The 23,616-nt window shown below is 37.7% G+C and overlaps 1 protein-coding gene across 3 annotated transcripts; it reads right to left on the reverse strand.

Moving 5' to 3' along the window:
• Window positions 1-43: 43 nt before the first annotated feature.
• On the reverse strand, window positions 44-22,550 carry YTHDC1 (YTH N6-methyladenosine RNA binding protein C1). Of its 3 annotated transcripts, XM_072405537.1 has the most exons (17): window positions 22,178-22,550; window positions 18,633-18,734; window positions 17,588-17,910; window positions 16,047-16,398; window positions 13,264-13,353; window positions 12,687-12,740; window positions 10,574-10,668; window positions 9,832-9,940; window positions 9,624-9,741; window positions 9,413-9,497; window positions 7,932-8,098; window positions 4,858-4,940; window positions 3,659-3,695; window positions 3,535-3,574; window positions 2,613-2,675; window positions 1,532-1,666; window positions 44-1,098 (listed from the first exon to the last, which is right to left on the reverse strand). In XM_072405537.1, exons 1-17 carry the CDS (start codon window positions 22,206-22,208, stop codon window positions 892-894), a joined length of 2,091 nt encoding a protein of 696 aa, XP_072261638.1. In that variant the 5' UTR covers window positions 22,209-22,550; the 3' UTR covers window positions 44-891. The 3 variants fall into 3 exon arrangements, with proteins under 3 accessions (XP_072261638.1, XP_072261639.1, XP_072261640.1); XM_072405538.1 differs by lacking the exon at window positions 13,264-13,353 and having other exon boundaries at window positions 22,178-22,549; XM_072405539.1 differs by lacking the exons at window positions 12,687-12,740; window positions 13,264-13,353.
• Window positions 22,551-23,616: the final 1,066 nt, after the last annotated feature.

The following is a 23,616-nucleotide window of genomic DNA, read 5'->3' on the forward strand; positions in this document are numbered from 1 at the left end:
AGATAATGATCTCACTGACCCACTGAAGAAAAAGACAAGCATAATCTTTCCACAGTGGTTTTATTATAAAAATGGCACAGTATAATGCATTAGATAAGACTACACAAAAGAAAAGAGGTGTCGCAGCAAAGGAAAATGAGCTGAACATCTGCTGTCAAATGCCCTAAAAAACCACTGCAGTTACAAATTATACATGTTATAAATTTAATACAAAATGAGAGAAAAGCCAACATGGTCATACAACATACAGTCTCTACTTCTCATTAAGGAGTCTGAAAATGAGACAGGAAAGGTGGAGCACCAATCAAAAAACAAAAATTATTAAAAATGTAATATGGTTAAAAGTATTGCTTTCATCATCTTGTAATGAGTGGGAAACATCAGATCCACCTTTTCGGCCATTCAGTTTAGCCTTCAAAAAATTGCATACTTCATAGCAGCATTGTGTTCACAGAATCAATTGTAGTATATTAGGGAGGCAGAAGGGCATTATTTAAAAAAAAAAAACAAAGAGTAAACGTCAGTTTCTGATGTATCACTTATCCTCCATTACTTTATAAATAAAGTGTTTAATGATTTATGCACAGCTGACTGATATGGAGAAAAGCTCAGAAAATATACAGAAACATTTACACAGGTATGTATAATTTTCCCTCTAAAAAAAGGCTCATCTCCAAATATATTGCAATGTGCACTGTCTCAGCCATATTAAGCTTAATCCAGTTAATACAATATGTGCATGAACAAAGGATTTAAGCCAACAAAAAGTAGCTTGCTATTTGTAACTCTTTAAATTAGACAGCTTTACCAGAAATGTTGCTACTTTGTAAACACACAAGAGACAAGGAAAAAAGCAAATATTTCATGTGCACATAACCAATGCAGGAAAAATCATCTTCGGTATCTGCCTCTGTCTCCCCGGTCTCTGTCACGCATTCTTTCTCTGTCTCGATCACGTTCACGGCCTCTGTCTCTTCTGTTGTCCCTGGGCCTCTCTCGTTCACGTTCCCGCTCCCGCTCTCTAGGACGGCTTCTTCGCCCGCTGACAACAGCCTGAGTACGTCTTAGAAAGTCATCGACCCTCATGTCATAGTCGTGCTGACAAAAAGGAAAAAGAATTGGATAATTAATTCTGACAGTGGTAAAACAGTACAATATATGATAGGGAAATTATACCTTAGAATGCAATAACATATCTTGTGGCTGTGAGTAGACTTTTACAAAAACATGTACAAAAACTAAAAAATACAGTTAAAATACAGTTAAATTCCAACTTTAACTACATATAAATATTTGCAAAGTTATCTTGATAATGTAATACAGCCCTTAATATTCCTATTAGTATGTGTAGTAAAGCTAAAAAATTTAATTAAAGCTGGATTAATAGTTGTAAAAACAAAAAGGAGTGAGCAGAGATAGTTTGAAGTCAGGAAAATGCAGGTTGATTGAAAGCAGCACAAGGACCCCTAGAAAGCAAGTCGCCAACATCTTTTTTGCAATTCAAAGAAAGTCTTTAACCCTGATGACTTACAACCCGTTTGTCCCGATATCGAGTGTCGTGTTGACCTGGGTGGTGACCTGAAAACTGTGGATGAGCCTGAGGAGGAGGAGCATGGTGCTGATAATATGGGTGGTGAGGAGGCTGTTCCATTGCAGGATATGGAGGCTGAAGAAAGAAAAATAGCTCAAATAAATCTTAAGAATATTGAAAAGCTTAGGGGGAAAATACCAACATCTACAAACATGATATAAGGGCTGCTTACTTAAAGCAACATTTAAGGAAACTTGCATAATTTCTGACTTGCTCGTGTATTCTAGTGATACTTGTACATAAGCATTAATATGATATAAATGAATACATTATTTGTAAAACACAAGAAAATCCAAAACAAAAATCCTGTCCTTGCTGAATGATAGCCATCATGGTGTTTATTTAACAAAGACTTCTGCTAAACATGCACTTTATTGTGGCAAGTCATAATACCACATGGCTGCAACCCCTGCAAAAGCATGGACACAAGACAAAGGAGCCAAGGTTTGTCAATAACCTTTATTATCAGCTCTCCTCTGTCGCAGCTGATTGCACAAAGGTTGTTAAAAAACAGTTTGAGAGACTTCCTTACAGAAGGGGGAGGGAAGTGTAAGGCCCCAATTTCAGTAAATGGGAGAAATAATTCCACAGCGGGTAAACTTATTTAAAAAAAATAAAAACAAAGTACTAAGGGACACAAAGGTGGAAGAGTGAGCAGACTGAGGGTACATTTTAGGTGCTGACTAGGGCTCAGTTTTAAATATGTTTTAGGTGGAACTTATTTAATGTAGAGCACTAATTAATATGCTGGCACTATTTAAATACTGTCTAATATTAACAACTCAAGTCTCATTTGTAACATAGGCCATTCAGGCAGGTGGTTATTGCAGAAAGGAGCAGGTAACACCAATTAATTTACAGTCTTCTACAGTAATAGCAACTGATCTTAGAGTCTATTTTCCAATTAAGTTTAATAAATAATCAGGATTAAAACATGGAAAAAAAGTCTCCAAGTTTGTTGTTCCATAGTATCTATAGAGGGCAATAAAATTGTTCAATATTGAAAAGTAACTGTACAAACCATTCCTTGCCATGGAGCAGGTGGTCCCATGTTATGAAATTCTCTCACATAATCATTGTAGGACTGAAAACGAAACACATTTCAATTAGAAATAAATCACATTACTAACTGTACAATTATTAATCTTTTTTTTTTTCTGAATAATCATATAACAAAACAGAATACTCTCTAGGACACAAAGTTTTTTTGCATTGGGCAGCTCACTACAACATTACAATTACTTGCACATTTTATTCAATTTTTTTTTGAGAGCCTCCAACATCTATTTTTTTTCCTCAGTTTTTTGGTTTTTGAGTCAACCTCTAAACTTCTCAAGGGTGGTGGCAAAAGAACTATTATGAAAATGATCAACGAAAAAACATGGACACAGCTGACTTGTTTTACAAAGAACACATTGCTATCTAGGTCTAATATTTGTTCAATCATTAATCATGTCCTTACAAAGGGGTCGGGACAAAAAAAAAAAAAAAAAGGAGAGTTTTGCTGCTGACAAAAACAGCTCTGGTAAAAGCTCAGATTGCATATAACTGATTTAGTGGGGAAGAGCTATAAAACAGGCTTGGCATATAAGCAGTTGGTAAAGGGATCAGATTTACAGCTACTAAAGAAATTTCAGAAGTTCTGTCAAATACAGGATAACTAAGCTTTTGTCTACAAAAATAAATAAAGTCTGAGCATTTTAAAACACTGGTAAATTTCTCTTGTTGTACCAACATTAAAGGAGTAAAAAAGTCCTGTACACAACATCTACATACAGTAAATATAGGTTAGACTAAATACTGTCCCACTCAGGTACCTTTTATAACCTTGCTCTGTATCTTGTTCTTTGACAGGTGTACCATTAAATACAGAAATTACATTTTTATACAGGTACATTTTTATATGGACACAGAGCATTAAGGCAAAATGGAAGTGAACTTACTCCATTTAAAAATACATCTCTGCGGACTCCTGTAAACCTTCTGCGAAGAAAAAAAAAATCATTAGAACAGGTTTTTAACATAAAAATTTGATAAAAAAAAAAAAAAAAAAAAAATAATGCCTACCTGTCTACTTCAGGGAAGCGTGGATCCTTAACAAACCCTGTTTCAACAAAAATTAGATCATTATTATGTGGATCACACATAGCGCAACATCAGTTGTATTAGGCAACTTAGAAATTGCCTGATGACCTAATAAAAACACAGTGAGTCTGATTTATTAAAGCTCTCCAAGGCTGAGAAATATAACCTTTATCAGTGAAGGTGAGTGATCCAGCAAACCTGGAATGGATCTGGTCCTGGATTAAAAACATTTGCTTACAAAATTCATTCCAGGTTTGCTGGATCATCTTGCTTCACTGATAAAGGTTATATTCTCAAGCTTTGGAGAACTTTATTAAACCAGGCCTTTGAAATCTGTTAATCAGCAATTATATCTAAAAAAAAAAAAGCAAATTAAGATAAAATGTCTAAAAGCTTAATGGAAACAACTTCAGCATCATTTCCATGGGTGCTCCGAAGCATTGAAATTGCTCAGGGACTGGTGCATCAATGCAGCAGGAGAATACTTTGAAGGCGATATGTCAGCTAATTTATTATGTAGATGGTACAATTTTTAATAAATACATTCCAGGAACTTTTGGCTCACACCTCATGTTAGGGCAATGCGCCCTCCTAACCTCAAATCTTTATTAAAAAAATAGCATTAATTAAGAAAACATAGGGTTGTACTTATAAAGAACTGAATCCAACATTCATTGAAACATTCCCTGGTGGAGAATCTTCAAGGACCCTCTGTTTCAATGAAAGAAATGGATTCTCCACCAGGGAACATTTCAGTGATTGTCAGATTTATGACTTTTATAAATACTTTCCATACAGTGTATTTTATACTTTCTAGTTTTGGACCAGCATAAGGCCAAATTCCTGGGAACAGACGGAGGATTTTTTAGGTTATGCACAATGCAAGGAAAACCTCTAAAATGCCAGAACACTTACATTTTCCCCAAATATCAATGGCCAATTCTTCTCCTGCATTTTTTGCCATTTTGCACAAAATATTAGGCCTTACCTTATAGCACTATGGTGAAATGTTTGATTCTGACACATAGGACTACGCCGCATGTTTACTTCTATTTTCTTCACTACCTCCATCAGCTTAGCTGAATGTGTGTGTTTTCATATCAATTTACCAATACAACGTTTATATTTGCATTCTTTAACATCAAAAAGGGGGAAAAAACTCTATAGCAAAATGTAATAACCTGGTCTTTGGTGAAACTCTGGTGGATAATCAATTCTTGGTTTTTTTCGGTTGTTATGAATATCATAATCTTCTGGTCGACGCCTATACAAATTAAATGTTAGAATTAAACAGAAAACTTGTTGACATTTGCGTTTGTACATACCTGAAGAAAGCCAGTCTGTTGTGCCATAACCATAAAGCCAAGCACAAACAGAACTGATGTTGTAGATTCAAATTGTAGCCATTAAGAGTACCTTTAACTCAGCCAAAAACTACAGCGATTTATGATTATATACAACACTTGATGTCAGTATATTTAACAATACACCCTTTTAATATTACTTGTACTCTTGTATTTTGTAAACACCAGTTTCCTTTTTATGTACTGTGCACACACCATCATAAACATAAATATTTAATGCACATGGACCACATGATAAAGCTTACTGCATGAGTCTAAAAAGTAGTCAACATTCGATAAAAATGTTACTGGTAGCATTATCAGCTTATACATTATGACTTAAAACTACCTAAACTGACAGCATGGACCTGCAGCACTGTTCCCTTCAAGTGTATCTAAAGCCATTCCTTTATTTTTTGTAATCACTTCCTGTTTTTTTTTTTTTTTTTTTTTTTTTTACTGTGTCCCTATTGGACATGCCTATTCTATTCCTCCTAATTATTAATTTCACCAGACTGAAAACAAAGAAAAAAAAAAAAAAAAACAGTACTTGGTCATTGAAACCGTATCATAGCAGAAAATCTTCCAATGAGGTAAACTGTACCAACTGCATACCAGGAATCATTTATACTAAAGATAGTTTTCCCCACTTCCTTTTGAGAAGTAAAAAAAAAAAAAAAACCTTTCCCCATAGATTACATTAAGCAAAAAATGGCTTTAGATATACTTCAAGTGACAAATGTGTGAATATATCCTGTTTTTAGGCAGATCAGGAACAAATCCAAGTTACACACAACAGATAAGGCAACACTTTTAAAGGAGCACAATCTGCTGCTGAAAGCAGCCGAATATGCAGTAAACTTATATATATATATATTTTTTTTTACAAAATCTAGAGCCTAATTCTGTGTATAACTAAAATGTTACATTTTGAGAGATAATGGTCAAGATTTGAAGATTGCATGAAACAGTTTAATGACACAAACCAAGAACAAAGGCTTGAGATATGCAAATATGACAGCAGAATTTGCAGGTCAAAAATGCAGCATGGATATTTTTTGCAGCATCCTTATACTTTTTGAAAATGGTAAATCTGGTAGACTATTTTCAGTTCAGAAAACAGAATGCTGGAGTTAAGTGGCTAGGTTTGCATGATAAATAACCATTAAAAACACCTAATCATCTACCTTTAGATGCTAATAATGCCTTACAGAAACCAAAATGGATTTAAAGAACAGTTTCTAGTTGGAACTGTTACAGAATAAACTTCTAAAATACTTTTATGTCAGTTAACAGCATCATCAGTAGCTAAAACAAGTGTTAAGGATAACCTACACAAACATGAGAGCATGACCAGTTAAGGTCCTGTCTATATATTACCTTGGATTAATCAGCTCCTCTAAATTGTCTGTAGATTTGATATTTTCTGAACAAGAATCATATCAATTGCACATACAGCAAAACCAACTAAATGATCAAAAATGAAAAGCTGGTGTAAAGAGGGAACATACCGCTTTCTTGTAGAGTGCATATATGACCGGTATAAAATATAGCAACAGTTCATATAGTAGTCCACTAAGGATTTTAAGCTGTAACTCGCACATATACAAGGCGGACATGGGAAGGTGTAGTGCTGTTACAATATATTTTGCAGTCCATTGCAAAACTGGCGTAAAAGAGGTCACTTGTTAAGGCTCATTAGTGTAAAAGGAAACCTCAACTTCGTTGAGCTCAGTCCATATAAACGCAAAAAATAATTAAAAAAAAAAAAATTAAAAATTAAAGTAGAAAAGAACTGAAATAGGGGGCTCTGTCAGGGTTCCGCCTACCTAATTGTGTCCTTTTTAAGTTGAAAGGAATAGGGACACTGGAGCTGGACCATTCTATCTGACAAAGAATACCCACAGGTGCACCCCTTTAAACCAACATATCCAGTCCTTAGAAGAAACCTTTTAGCATTAACTTATGCAATTAGCCTAAACAAGGGAAGGGTGGTTGGCTGAAGGACTTTTAAGCATCAGTTCTTTGAAAGCCTTCTCCAACTCTGATACCAAGTAACACCCTCTTTTTTCCTGGTACATGATGTTAAGTTCATAAAGCAGGGAGAAATAACCATGTCGATCCACTACAACATTTACAGTCCACAGGTATTGCCAGCATCTCTGGAAGGGATGTACAGACACAGCAACAGCCACATTTTCTGGTATGTTGCCGGGTCTCCAAGTGCAACTTGCTCCCCTTTCCATACCTACAGCAGTTTCGGGAGCTCAGCAAGATGTATTCACTGTGGGGATATTTATAGAGCCCATTTTTCAATCTGCTTCTAAACACATCATGGTGAAGCCATATGGAAATAGTCCCAACAAGGCTCCTCTTGAAAACAAAGCAACTTTTTTTTTTTTAAAGCTTTATCTCCCCAAGAGGAGGTGGCATCTTCTGCAACACCATTATTGATCCATTCTATAAGTCCCATATCTGACAGGGGATATCCAGGGTTTTACCTGAAAGAAAAGGCTTTTCACAAGAAATTAAACATACTTTCTTTCTGTAATAGGTTAATAGATTAAATTGCTCAATCGTACTGGCTACAATCTGTGAGGTTTCTGAATTGAACAGATCTAATCTATACTAATCTTAAACAGCTGCTCTTGAATGACTTTTCCCTGTAGCGGTAACCTCCTCTGCTGGTACTTGACAAACAGAATGCAAAGTGGGACTGAGGGGGGGAATGAACTGTGGAAGGGGCAGAAGGAATGGAACCAAAATGAAATCCTCAATGAAGCCACAAACTCTTCCCTGCAGCTTGATGTGAGGATTTTTTTCTCTTCATCACTGGCATCGCAATGTGCTGTGTTGTCCGTCATGTTACTCCAGCACAAGTGCCTATTATCAGTCCAAAGAATGTTTCTAACCTTCCCACATCTCTTGTTGTCTCTCGACGTGAGGGACGGCCTCGGGATCGGGGCTGTGAATGCATTCTTCTCTTGTGTCTCATTTTGTGAATGACTTGATACAAGTCAATGCTTTCATCCGCTGGAAACAGAAGACAGAGTTGGGTCCCACATTCTGGTTCAATTTCCTGAAAACAACCATCAAAAGGGAGATAAAACAAATGCAATAGTTTACAAAAAAAAAAAACATTTCTGGATAAAGATTAATCATGTTTACAATCTGTGCATCCACTATGTAGACTAAGAAGATCCCAAATCAAAACTTATTTATAGCATGGAGAACCAAGAAGGTTGCATTTTTTGCCCTATGGAAATAATTCTATAACTGTTTAGATTTTAGACTGGTAGCAGTTTATTGTGATGAGAATCAATTCTCAAAGAGCATTAAAGATCACACAGACTAGCCAGTTCCTACCAGCTTTCAAACACCAGATAGAAGCTTACATTAGAGGGCTGACAGACTGCCAAGATTCTGCTGTAATAGAAAAAAAACACACTAAGATTTTAGTACATCTTCTGTGAATGTTGAAGATAAAATTTAATACTAATACGTATTATTAAAAGTAAATAAGGGCTTGTATTGAACACTCTGTTATGGCTTGGTAATATTCTGTAAACAGGTTAGTGTGCATAGTCTGGGCACAGGGTCACTTTAAAATTGTTAACATGGTCTTTACCACGTACTACACCAGGAAAGGTTGAGCACCTAAAAAAATGGTTAAGAGTCTGGGCTAATATTCAGCAAGTATGTCAGTGGCTGATGAGTATTAAGGAAAAAAAAAGTTATTTTAAAACAGAGAAAGAAAAAAAAACAGCTTTGGGTATTAGGATGAACCAGTTTAAATTAGGGGAGAAGTCCCAGATCCCAGCGGCTTCCTAGATTTCCCATAGCATTGTTGAACTGTGCTCCCACCCACCTTTTATTTGGCTTTTAAAATGAATAACCAAGTAGACAATAGCAAAATGTAATAAAAGTAAAGCACTACATAGGCACTATAGTTAACAGGCCTTATGATTTGAACCAGATGTGGCTTAGTAATCAAGCCCTGTATTTTAAGATGCATCTGTACCATATACTGGGTGGTATTTGCAAGGTAATAGTAACAGATCTAAAAATGAAAATACAAATTTTAGGATCTAAAATAACCACTTCATTAAGGACTAGCTAAGCATGACATCAACATAGAATCACTGTGCGCAAAACTTGAAAGTATTAAGGTTCTTGTATCCTAATTGCATTTTTGATTGGTTGTTTATAAGCCACTGGGCAAGATTTTAGATTTGAAAATATCAAGTGCTGCAGTAATTAACTTTTGTGGCTAATGTTAGAGGAATATTGCTCTTTGGTAATATCAGGGTAATATGCCGCCAAACAAGCAGGTACTGGGAAATTGGAAAACGCCTAGACATCAGCTTGAAATTCGAAAAAGTATTACTCTAACCTGACCATCACGTCCAATCTTCACTGGCTTCATTTCATTCCATGCGTTATTAAGATGAGCAGATTTTGTAAATGGCAGTTCCCTCCTATACCAGAAAAGATAGAATGGTCCACATTAAACCAAGAAGGTGGTCCTTATCACCTAACAACCACATAGAACTGTAAGATAAAATACTAGGAGAAAGTCAGTATCTGAATCAAAATCAGCTTACCTGCAAATCCAATCTATTTTGAATACTCCACCAAGCATCTTTGCATTCATTCCGGCTGGAAGGACCCAGTGTATGGGTGACCCACCATGGTGAGATTCAGATGACAGCCGTGCAAATCCTTAAATAAAATCAAACTTTTTAATAATTTCTGACTGATAAAAAAAAAAAACAAAAAAAAAATACAAACTGAGTTAGGTCAATCTCCTACCTTGAAACTTTCCACTCTCTCTAACAGAGAACACCAAAATAACACTCCGCGAAGACCTGAAAGCTGTGTTAAGCTTTTTCTCGTTTACTGGTAAAGTAGACCAAACACCCTTTAGAAAAAAAAAAAAAAAAAAAAAGGTTAAAAAAATTATATTATATTATATATATATTAATTAATAAATTGCTACCATTAGAGTAAGCCCTGTTACAAACTTGATAAGTATTGCTAATAAAAAAAGTTTTAGTTGGTTTAAGAGGCTAAACGCGCTTATACATTGCACATCCATTTTATGCAGTGGGTGGGCCAAATATGTGGGACTATGCAAAAAAACATATAGCAGCTACTGAGCTCTGTGACTGAAGAGACTCTGATCTGTCAGGTCACTATTGGCTCTCCATCAATCTCTGCACACAATGAACTTGATCTTTTTGAATGGGGGGGAAATCACACACACCACAAAATTTGATATTTACATACAGTGCACTGGGGATAAACCAATTATCTCTCTTACCAATCGAAACATTTAAATAAATAACGCAAAGTAAGGTGGTCCAGACAGAAGTACTTGGGACATTTTGTAAGTTTACTATAGTAAGTTTTCCTTCCACACATTACTAGCTAAACTCATGGAACAGGCCACCATTTTCCCCTTCTCCCATTTCTGTGAGTTCTGAAAAATCTCATATGGTGAGGTTCATTTAACTATGGAGGTCAAACTATGGTCTCCTGCTAAAGTTCTTACCTTTGCTTTAGCCAATGAAACATTTTCATGATTGTTGCTCTTTATTAGGAAGAAACGAGCATCCTGCAGAATGTACCGAATTTTGTTGATTCGCTCTGAAAAACAAAACATAAGTATAAAAAAAAAAAATCTTTTCATTATTCATCTTCTTTAAAATAAAACCGCAGCTCTTTAAAACAGGCAGCAGATGCAGAAGAATGCTACATACAGAAACTGAGTTATCTATATTAATAAAGGATATGAATATTTTTCCAACATGTCTCGCTTGGTCAATACTGTCTAACTTTCAAATGTAATATTTTCTTTGCAATGTACTATTAACAAGCATACAATATATAATTAGTGCATTCACACAACCTGCTATTAAAACACCTTTATAACATTCTAATGTACAGTTTAACTCCCAATTTATCTTTCCTTTGCAAATATTCTGGAGCCATCAAGCAAGTTTACAAATCCACCCACTAATAATTTAGGTTTGAATAAAATAAATAAAATTCTTACAGGGACCTTCTAAATGATCTTGCTTTTCGATAGGTATAAAAACACTACTTTTAATTTATGTTGGCATACATTGCTATTAAATAACTAGTACGTTTTGCTATAATGTGAGAAGCGAAGTGTCAAATAACAAGGACATTGTCTGCACATATCAAAACACAATTGAGCTAATTTACACAAAAGGAAACTAATGAAATGAACATAAAGTTCACTGGACTCACGCGCCGTCAACTATCAGCCCCTGGGACATCTATCATTCCATCAAGTAGAAGAAAGGTAAACAGCAACCAAAAGGTAATTTCTAATGTTTTCAAATGGTTTTAGACACTTTAGAAATGGGACAAAGAACCACCTAATGTGTCCTTATTATTTGACTGCAATTCAAAACACAAACATGAAATTTATCCATACAGCAACCATGGAGTATTATAAAATATAGCAGAATACTCTAAAGCTTAAATAAAGACATTTTCCCAGATGTTTCATGCTGGTATTTCATACCAAAAGCAACGTGGCTCAAAGTTTAGCACTCTGGCCTTTGCAGCGCTAGGTTCCAGGTTCGAATCTTGGCCACAGCACTATCTGCATGGAGTTTGCAGGTTCTCCCCGTGTTTGCGTGGGTTTCCTCGGGGTACTCCAGTTTCCCCCCACATTCCTAAAACTTGCAGTTAGGTTAATTGGCTTCCCCCCAAATTGACCTTAGACTGTATTAAAGACATATGACTATGGCAGGGACATTAGATTGTAATTTCCTTTGCGTGACAGCTAGTGACATGACTATGGAGTTTGTAAAGAGTAATATGTCGGCGTCATATAAATACTGTGTAATATTAATACTAAAAGCTATAGAGATATGAGCCACACAAATAACTACAGAGAAAATATGGACTGTATATGGATAGAGTACATCAAGTACAAGTCATATGTTGATAACTAGGTCTTTACAGTGCTTTCCCAGGATAGATTTTGTAGGATAGGTATGGTAAAATCTCTAAAGATTTTTTGGGTAGTTTGTCTGGGTCCAGTTGGGGAGATTTAACTCTCACATTTTCTGTCCGGAAAATACAACAGAAAGCAAAAGGGCAACTTTTACAAAATGAGAGTTCAAAACTATTTATAATTCCCCTTTCATCATCAAGTTTGCTAAAAGGATGAATGCTCTTCAAGAAAAAAAAAATGCATGCATTGCACTCTTAGACCACACTCCATGGCACTCTAATCCAAGCTAACCTAGAAATTATCTACCCAGCTTCTTAATAGTGTCTGCATGGCCGATTTTACTGCTCATATCTTTCAGGATGAAACCTGCATGGCTGTCTGCTTGCGCAAGAAGTTCCCACAGAATATAACAATGCTGTATGTTATGTGTCAACAGTCTCATTCAAGTGTTCAAGAGCTCAGTCAGTTATAAGTAAAATTTCCAGCCAGAATAAGTAAACAGGGGAGGCCACCGTGACCATCACAATGAGCTAAGCAAACAGCTGGGTGAGGGGTTTATAGGGTAGTATTGGTTAGAGGGCAATAAACAAATGCACTAGTGATTTGATCATACTTCATAACAGACAAACTTCTAAAGGGGAAAAAAGAGGAAAGGGAAAAATTTAAAGGATACCTTTTCGAACATCACGAACGGAAGAGGGCAATTTTTCATGCTTCTTTTCTGAACCTGCATTTAGTCAAAGTACATGTATTCAGATTGTGCCTTCAGACAAAAAATACATTTTTAATACAACTACTTGTTTTAATCAAATCAGTACAGACAGAATGTTATCAAGATCAGGCTTTTATGGAATTGGTAAATTTGCAAAGAAAACAACATGATGCAGAAAATGATCAATTTTCAGCATCACTGTGTCAGTGATTTACATGCCTAAAATTACTAAAAGGCCATGTCATACCTGGGTTTACTCTATAACACTGCAAGGTAACAGAGTGACACTTAAGGATGCATTGATGAAACATTCAGTAAAACAGCCTTTCCAATCCATTATTGGAGACTTTTGAGATGCATTAATACTTGGGAAAGTAAACAAAAGGAAGCGAAGGATGAATATTTCACTCACCTTCCCCCCTCCATCTTAAACTGCAGTTGCAAATATGCCAGAGATGAGCTTCACAAGCTCAACTTATTATTAAAATTCCCTTGCGTGGAAGAAATCTGAACAAGTGTCTAATAAAGGAAATAATACCTGCATAAGAGTCTGATGCAGAACTTCCACTTCTATCAAACACAATTGGAGAAATACCTCTAGCCCTTTTCCTTTCCTCCTTTTTCTCATCTAGAAAATATGTGAAAAAATAATGTAAGAATGGCAGGGGGTCTCTGTGCTCCAACAGGCAAACTCTAATCTGGCTGGTTTTCTAACCACCCATCAAAAGGCAACAAATAATCAGAACATAACGAGAATCTAGATTCCTAAGATCTAGCAACTACACTGCTGAAATACATGTCACAGTGCCTGCACCATAAACAATTCAACTAATGCACAAGAAACTTAAAATATATAATGTACAAAATGATCCAGAGTTTTATTTTTTTTAATCTCAAAAATGCATTTGTAAGAATATAAAAAAATAAAACCAATTTCTTTCTAATGAAATGTCATATTAAAACATAACTGTTTAGACCATGTTAGTGTAACACTAGGTGAGGGTGCACAGAACCTTTTGTTACATAAATTGTAAAATGTTACAATTTATTAGTTCTTCATGGTGTACAATAAGGGACACACCACAACCAACTCAACACTAGCTATCAACCTAAACACCTTTCATGTTCAAAGGAATACAATATACTGATTTATGACTGGCATACTACCACAATACATTTTAAAAGTGGAAAAAGGCTTGCAGTTTGAACCAATTTTTTTATCAGTTTTTTGCCACTTAAGAACATGGTATGCATCCCAACCATATAATTTTGAGTGATATTAGGGTGAAGTTAAATCATAAAGTGTGAATGGTTTTCTGGTTTAAATGTGCTTGGTTGTGACATGTTAAACAGGTGTCAAACATGTCGTAATGTCTGTAAAGATGTCCTTTACTGCTTGGCACTGTCATTATGAATATGGTGTCATGGGCCATACCCCATCAGTTTTCACATTAGTGACAGGCCAGAATGCACATTTTTGTTTGTATATCTTTAATATTGTGTGTATACAGACATCGCCTGTCCCTTTATGCAAAAACTGTTTCTGATTCTGGCCTAGCTGTCAAATTTTGCTTTGCTTGTGGGTCCCAGGAATGAATGAACTTGCATCTGCATGAGAGTTACGTCATCCTAGCACAGCCAAACAAGATGCCCTAGGATTGTTTATGGGAAATAAAGATGGTGGAAGATGGCAGTGCCCAGTGATGGAACAGGGATAGGCGAGTAATCACAGGTTTAGTTCTGCATAAATAGCTTTAAGACTTTATGACCTAGAAAACATGCGTTTTTGTTAAGTCATCCACACATTTCTGATTTTTGACATGCAAGTTTTACTGAAGTTAAGCTTTAAACTTTGCCTGAAGAAGAGGAAAATGAAATACCCCAAGATTCCTTAGCCTTTTCATACTTCTGTGGATGCCTGCAAGAGGTTGTTATTTTAAAAATTTTCTCAATACTGAAGAAATATTGCTTATGTGGACATTAATTCTCCAGCCAAATCTGCGATAAAAGGAGGCCAACATGCAACAAAGCTTAAAATTGTTTTAAAACGGCATGTAGTCATAGTTCAGTCTATAAAAATAATAAGCCCAAGCGAAAACTAAAAAAATAGGTATGTGTGATTTTTAAGACACACTGCCTTTCCCGATTAATAGTTTTTCAATAAATGTACTTTGTCTGCAAAGGCAACTTCTGAACTGAATGTACCCACGGTGAAAATTGCAGGTAAATCCAACTTTTTTTTTTCTTTAGCAAAATTGCAGAAAATCCAGTATGCAGGATCTTCTGGTATTTTGTTTTCAATAACCGTTTACAATGTTCATATATTAGGAAAGGATGGAACCTGCTTGAACAACAAAAGCTACTAGAGAAGTTGTAACAGAAAACCTACAGAGCAGACCGAATAAAACCTAAACAGTTCGTTCGGCTCAGACGTCAAGACCTGATATTGCAGTGTTGATTAAATATTGATGCCAACAAGCATAGTATTAGGTCACTATAAACAAAACTGAAAATTATGTTTATGTATCTCACTTTTCACCTTAATGGTATGTACACACATTTAGATGATTTTGAGGAATTAAGCCATACTGCATGATGTACACAAAGTTACAGTTTACAGAAGCATGATATGTAGAGAGGTATCATTACCAGCCCTAGTTACCAGGGAAGAATTTTTTCTTTCAGTGTCACCAAATACAAACCTTAAAAGGACAAATTATTATTTACTTTGTGTATTTACTGTTTAAAACACAACAGTAACCAAAACTTTTCTTCTGGTTTTGGATTTTTTGGGGGAAAGTAAAAAAAATACTGTCAGGTTTCATTTGTTGTAATTTCTTCTTCTCATGGATAACCACTGGTTCAAAAAAATGAGGGGAAATCATAAACTTAACAGACTCCTAAAAACAGTGGAGGGGACAAGTTTCCAGTGACTACTTTGAGAAATTTCCAGTAGTGTCTCTGGCCAAGAAATTGGTTCTATTTTAAAGTGCGTGCTTTGCCCGTAGTTCTCATTTAGTATGTACCCCACATTAATGTCCTAATATTTTTTCTTCCAAAAACCATTAACGGAAACTGCGGCCTGCATTCCCTCATGTGATGTGAAGCAAGGAAAATGGCCTGCTGGACATGTATGTGGATGAAATCAGTCTAGAAGAACTTCTTAACATTTGTGGGGGGGGGGGATTGCAATTACAACAGGCATCACTGACAGTCAGGCAGGCACGGGACCAATGGGTTTTTACACTAAAATAAATAAATAAAATTGCCTAATTAAAGCACAAGCTTAACTTCAAATAAATACACTCAGAAGAGTGTTACCTGAAATGTCAGAGCCAGAACCAGAACGAATTGAGTCTCCATCTGAGAATGAAGCAGAGTCGGACTCTGAGTCACTGGCCTCACTACGGGTATCATAATCATTTCCTTCTCGTTGGTCTCTTTCATGTTCTTCAGGTTCATATTCTTCTTCCTCTTCCTCTCCCTCCTCCTCTTCAGCTTCCTCACCATCATCCTCTTCTTCCATTCCTTCTTCATTTTCACTATTGTTTCCCTGTTCTTCATCAGAAGACTCACTGCTACCACTGTCCCTTTCCGACCCATAGTCATCAGAGTTGGCATCAGATGAGTGACTGGACCTGCTTGGTCGCCTACTTGAATCATGTCTTATTTTCTAAAGAAAAAAAAAAAAAAGTTCAAATTTAAAAAACAAATTGTTACTACATAAATAGCATCTCTCCTCGGCAAGTGAAAGCTATCACTAATAACACAGCTACAAACAATGGTTTACACAGCTTCCAATAACTTATGGCAGTGAAACAAGTATTAAATACAGCCCATGTTTCTGTGGTTAAGGTATCTTTACAGCATGTTAAAGGAAGAAAAAAAATATACGGAGTGCAGTTGTTTGGGATAGTAGATAATTAAACTTATCAACTCTCAAAGCCAGAAATAAAAGAAAATATGCTAGGAAAAACCTTGAACAGTTTTGAAAGACAACTCTGTTCTCCCCAGTGTCTTTCTGCCCGGGTCATTGCCCAACACTTTACTAGCCGCTCAGCCGTCAGACAACTGCTCAGCAGCCTTTGTAGAGGCTCTGTGATGGCTCTTTTATTATGCTGAAGGACATTGCTGGGCTTTGTGCGCAAGGCAAAAGAGCTTATATCAGAAGACCTGTACACTGTGTTTTTTTTTACTTTAATCTTTTCCATTCCAAATCCTCTGCAAGCAGAATTGACAAGCTGTTGTCTTTCGCCAAAAGTGCACTTTTGCCTTCTACATGATGTTTACTACCATGTATCATCATGATGCAGGGAGAAGTGCTATGGTTCAAATAAGCTGATGTCCATAGGTTTTCAGTATAAATTCTACTATGATCCCATCCTTTACAAAACATGGGACACTGGATCACAATACAAGGGTACTAAAATGTGGTCATAATACAAAGGTGATTAAAAAAAAAAAAAAAACAGAGACATACTAAGGTGGAAAACATTAGAAAACTAGGAAAAAAAAAAGTATAGGGGATTAGTGGAAAGCTGACACAATATAACCATTACTGGACACCTATGTCACAAATATCTGGCAGCGTAAATTTGCTGCACAGTAGACTGTGAGCAGCCTTGACATAAGCTTTGGGGATTGAGCCACACAAAGATAAAACTTTCAACTCACAGTTACCTACAAGAGATGCGTTTCCTTGATTCATATAACTATTAAAATAGTTTTCCAACAATAAGGAAAAACAGATTTACGTAGAAATTCATATTGGTTTCAATGTGAAATACATGTGTTAATAAATAGGACAGTAAATTCTAAAACTAATGTAAAAAATATTACAAACTGCTAGATTCGCTTGTTACCTCAGATGACAGATCAGGAGTGGCAGATTTGGGTCTCCTGTCTGATTCTCTTTTCCTTGTACTGATTTTTTCCTGTGACCCTTTATATCCATCCCGTCCAGAACTGCCAGAGGGATGAACTCTCCGATCACTTTCAGGCCTTCTGCTTCTGTCATGTCTAGAATAGTCATCATTCTTGTATTCCGATACCTGCTTTCCTTTAGTGCTAACTACTCGCTTTGAGCCACTAGACAGCCTTTGCGGGGGAGGCCTTGCTAAGTGGGAGGATTGTTTTTGCCGTTTGGTATCAGAAATTTCCATGCGATCATTCTTTCTTTTGGACCCTGGTACAAAAAAAATAAGACGAAAGCTGAAGCAATAATTATGCAAAAGGAGTATTTCACAATCTTCTTTAGATTTATAAACCACCAAGCAGATTCTGGCACTTGATAAACAATCCAATTTGCTTCCTTTTTTCATTCATTTCTATTATTAATCAGAAGCAAAGCTGCAGAAATGGACATTTGAGTGTGCAAGTCACATGTATAAGGTGAAGTTAATGTACTCAATTACTGAACGAAGAAACAGACAAGCCACTAGCATTTCAGGAGTTCAGCACTACAACCTTGGGGCAGGTTTCCTTTAAAGAATGTTTTCTCTGTTTATTGTGAAGTAGACACTTGTTTTAGGTGGACAAAAGCTTTTCACATAAAAGAAAGATTTATTCATCAACTGCCTGCTTAACTGAAATTGGAAGCAGGGGTCTCCCTCTGGTTTACACATGTTCACGATTTGACCCATGTAACCACGTGTAAAACTATGCTTCTGCCAGTGATAGCACAAAGGTCTGCTCAAATATCAACTTTACCTGAAAGTTTGATCCTACATTCCATTTGCGATTTCTCGCCCCCATTAAATATTGTTTAGGGCCAAAACTGTGCAAGTGAAGCGAAATATAAAGATATTCCATATCCATATGTACTATGTCCATATTTGTAGCAGTTGTGGAGGTTATAAATATGGGAAAATCATAACACAAAAGATTAAACTATGTTTGTGTATTTACCTTTCTTCTCGTTAATATCCTGCTCACTTTCAGGGTTGTAAAGCTCATCATCTTGATCCGGAGCCTCAGTTAAAATGTCATCCAAAACATTTACTTCACCATCTGAAAAAAACATAGGTAAATAAATTGGATAAAAATATAGACATTGACCAAATAGGTCTTTACTTCCATTATCAGTACCAAATAATTTTAATGACTTTTCAACATGCTGATATAACTCAAACCACTTATAACTCAATAACTCATGCTGATATAACTCAAACTCAAAGCACAAGTTGTTTTCTCTGGGGGAAAGGCAAAGTTTCTTCTTTTCTGCATGGCAGTCTTTTCATTGTTCTGCTAACACTACATAAAACAGTATACAATCATGCCAATACAAAAGAGGCCAGAACAATATACATTCACGTTTTAGCACAACCCTTGAACTCTTTTTTTATGTTTCATTGAAGACATCGGCTTCCCTTCCTTTTCTACAGAAACAGGAAATCCCATCTAAGGCAACCATTGCAGGACCAGGATGTCCCTATTGGAAAACTTACTCTAACCTCCAGTTTATGTGACAAGCAAAACATTTTGACTTTCCTAGCAGGGACACACCTAACCTTACACTAACCAAAATTAAAAAAAAAAAACAAAAAAACATTAGACTACACTTTAGGTTCAATTTAAATTACAGGCGTGCCTTTGAAAAGACAAAGTTACCCTGCTTGGCTTACACATCATATCAGAGCTCAGGAGCAGCTCTCCTTTACACTGCATGGAATCCTGCTAAGTGCTGCATTTCATACCTGCTGCCAGCTTTATTCTTAATAAAGGAACAGTCCTTGGAGCAATTTTACATAATAGTAAAGATGCAGGAGAACAAATATTATTGGCAGTCAATGAAAAAAAGCAATTTGGATAGTCAAAACAAATGCCATTTTATAAATGGGAAAGTGAGAACAAGCTAAATGTTGCAAGGTAAGGGTGTCTACAGACATTTACTTCTCACACATCATTCATTTATCACTGAAATCTTTTCCAGCTGGCTGATAGGAAGCTGTAGGTGGGTGGCAGCTAATGTATTGTGACCCAACTCTTCAGTAACCACTCAGCCGGGTGGTAACTGAGGAGTGCCAGGTGGTGCATCCGGCTACAAGTGGCTGGGGAGAACACTGCACATCCCTGGGTTCCTGTTCCCTTACAGCATGATGTGATTCCATAAAGCAGAACCTATATCACTAATATTTGATACAGGGGCCAGAAGATGGAAAAACAGTGAGGGGTGCAGGGAAGGACCAAGCATCAGACATTCCTGACAGTGTCAAGCGCTAAGGATTCTACATTTTTAGAACTTGAAATGCAGACTGCAGACCTTCCTGCAAAAAAAATAAAATCCTACCTGTTCTCCATTCTATTACAGCAAACCCCTCCAGATTAAACAATGACACTTCAAGCTTCTGTCAGTTCCGTACATGAGAACTGTGATCTCTATACAAGCCCCCTGGTCTCCCCTTCACACAATGCATTCTGTATTGTATTCACATCATATGAGGCATTCTGCAATTGGCCAGGGAAAGATGATGGGAGTTTTGTTCAACAATAGTTAAAGTAAACTAATATTTTTATCTTACATAAAAGGAGTAGACAACCCTTTTATATAATGTAAAAATTACCTTCTTTATTTTGGGTAGGTGGATACATTCATCACGCATCCCGGGAGGCTTCTGGCTGCTCCTTCTGTGTATGTGCAGAGGGAGATCAGACCTCTTCTTTGCCCCCATCTATATCACCTGATATTGTGCCTGCGCAGTGCGAGATTGGATGACATATGAAGGAGGAAGAAGGACAAAAAAGAAGGCAGCGCCCAGTGCTTTCTCCGTGCTTGGACCAAGAAGGATACCAGGACAATGTGGGACCCAATCCAGGAAACCTCCGGATGCATCGACGGATGTGCGAAGGTTCAGTTTACTTTCACTTTATCACTGATGTTCTCTTATACGTAACCCCCAGAACAAGTGCAGCAGTTGTGCCATAGGGACCATAATCCATGAAGTTACAAGGCACAGCGTCTGAGATTATCCGTTACAACTTCTGACCTGAACATTTTCATGGGCATCAGATGCTGGCTCACTACAATCTATAGTTTCCTCTTTCAGCACACAGGACCGGCAGAAGAAACCAAAACACCAAGCAGGGGGTCAGGCATCCACCACCTGAAGTGTGCCAGGAACAGCAGCTTTGTGCTCTCTGCATCCTTTATTACAGAGGACCCAGTGCACCAAGCAGTGGAATTGATTTGCGCTGAACACAGAATCCAGTTTGTTTTTATTTCAAACCGACCTGGCATAAAAATCTTTAGGACATTAAGAAACAAACTGAACATCTCACAACTGATTAACAAAGGATGCATCAATATAACCTAGCCTACAGCATTCCAGCAGCTTCAAATTACGCTCAATGTATACAGCTCCATACAGATAGCAGACTTCTGTCCCATGAAATGATCTGTCATGATGATGGAACGAGCTCTGTACACACAGTACCATTTTGTTCTATAGGAAGGACAAGTGAGTGTCACCCTGCTCTCCTCCATAGAAAAGAACAGCACATGTTTATTAATCCAGATTGATGAACGACACCGGGGGATCCCTTAACACACGCTACGTTTTTCCCCAAGACCAGCACAATCGTTATCTCAAATAACATTCATCCTATTTATGTACAAATACTTTATAGAATAGCAAACCTCATCCACTACCGACATTCATTACAGAATGACCCTTGCTTACTGCGTCTCAGTACAGAAGTGCAACATCCTCGGCTTAAAGCCAGATCTCTCCATTCAGTACTTTCCAGCTGAAAGCATTGGCTTTACTTATCTAGGCAGAGGGACCACTGCTTCCATACAGAAACCAAGGATCCTTTCATACAACATGCTGGCAGGACAGACTTTTCTACTTATGCTGTGGCTGCTCTCTAAAAAAAAATCATGAACATGTTTTGACGAATCCAGGATGTAGAAAGTTGATATCAAACAAACCACTAACAAAAGGATTAATCATATTAAAAATGAATCCTGGGTGTACTGGGGGGATCCCTGGTGATCACATATAATGATATCAGATAGGGGGGATCCCTGGTGATCAGATATAATATCAGATGGGGGGATCCCTGGTGATCACATATAATATCTGATGGGGGGGGGATCCCTGGTGATCACATATAATGATATCAGATAGGGGGGATCCCTGGTGATCACATATATCTGATGGGGGGATCCCTGGTGATTCACATATGATATCTGATGGGGGGATCCCTGGTGATTCACATTGGAGTACATATTATGTTGAGAGAGGAGTCATTATGGGGGTCATTATGTACAGGTATATGGAGACATACAAGTTATTGAATGAATGTACACAATGCCTGTGATGGAATGAAAATGGAATACACTAGCAGTGTGTCTCAGGGAATAAGCCCACACAAAGGATTGGCCCCTGGGATGTAATCATGGGGCCCCCATTCATTGCCCTCCTGTATACCGGTGTCACGTGTCCGCTCACCTTTACTCTGCTCCCCTCTGTCTGCCTCCATTCTTCTGCTTTTGTTCCTCCGCCTGTGCCGAGGATGGAGTCCTCTATCGCCCTGGCCGCTGGCGGATGTCAAAGTATCCCCCCCGCCCCGCCGGGCGCCCCGCTCTCCTGCCGTGGCGAAGCGAATCCCGAGGGGGGCGACCTGTCCCGAGATGAGATAGAGGGAGGCCGAGCTCACCTAGCCCTACCAGTGTTCCCGACCCTTGCCAGCCTGCTTCTCGGCACTAGCAGACAAAGCCGGCAATGTTCCCTTTCTTCCCCTCACCCTATTCTACGCACAAAATGGCGACGTTCAGCTTCACCCTTCTGCGACAACAACACCCCACTCCCGGCATGCACTTCTCCCATACGTCGTCCGTGACGCTAACAAGCCCCGCCTTTCGGCGTGTTGTAAACACAAAGGAGCGCACGGCGGTGTGCAGATGTTTACGTACAGTGACGTAAGGCTGGTTGTGTGTACGTCATTACGTACTCCTTCTAAGAATTGTGACAGTGAATACAATAAATAAACGAGGGCTGTATTGTGTATAAACATTTGCAGCTCTGTCTGTGTTGCCTAACACAGTCTCTAACACAGTCTAACAAGACAGGAGACCTAATTATATGTGGTATTATGTGTAGGACTCCTCCACTCCAGCCATGAAATAGCAGAATGAAGGGGTTAACACAAACCTGTGGGATCAAAGTGTGCTAAAACATCCTAAAATGAAGTCTTCTTAGTAGAATACCACTCAAACCATCACCCGGTGACCGGTGTCCCCCACCTTCCCTCCACTCCCGCACTGCAGACCGGCACATTCCATATAGCGGTCCTTATCAATCGTTTAAGCATGGACAAAGCCTTGAAATAACTGGGAGGTCTAAGATTAGACCAGGGAGGACAGAAATGCAAAGAGTGTTGCTGCACGAGGGCCCTAGAGCCCCCTCCACCGACAGGGGCCCCCCATGTGTGTGCCAAGTCAGGGGACACTGCAATCCAACACTGACAGGAGAGCAGGATATATTGGGATATGCAATGGGCTTAAAGAATACATTACCATGGTCATAGAGAAACAGTAACAAAGTGGTAAATGACCTTGAGTGTGGAAAGGTTGGGGTAATAATTATAAAGTAACAAGCACCTCATTGCCATGGCAGTGAAGGAAGTAATGGCATTGTCATATTGGTGTTGCAGTGGCAATGGAGGGACTGGTAACTGAGCCATCGCCATTGTAATAGAAGAGTTGCCACTGTGAATGAGGGAACTGTCGGGAGATGGTGGTGGTATTTCTCTTGGTAGTGGTGCCATGGCAGTGTATACGTCTGCCTCGTTTCCTTTATTATGGATGAATCTAAGAAGCAACTGCTCAATTGCTCTAGTGACAGTACAATTAGCCCTGTTGCTTTAATAATAGAGGTACCAGTAATGG

The sequence above is a fragment of the Pyxicephalus adspersus genome, chromosome 3 (genome assembly GCF_032062135.1).
Source record: "Pyxicephalus adspersus chromosome 3, UCB_Pads_2.0, whole genome shotgun sequence".
Classification (NCBI taxonomy): domain Eukaryota; kingdom Metazoa; phylum Chordata; class Amphibia; order Anura; family Pyxicephalidae; genus Pyxicephalus; species Pyxicephalus adspersus.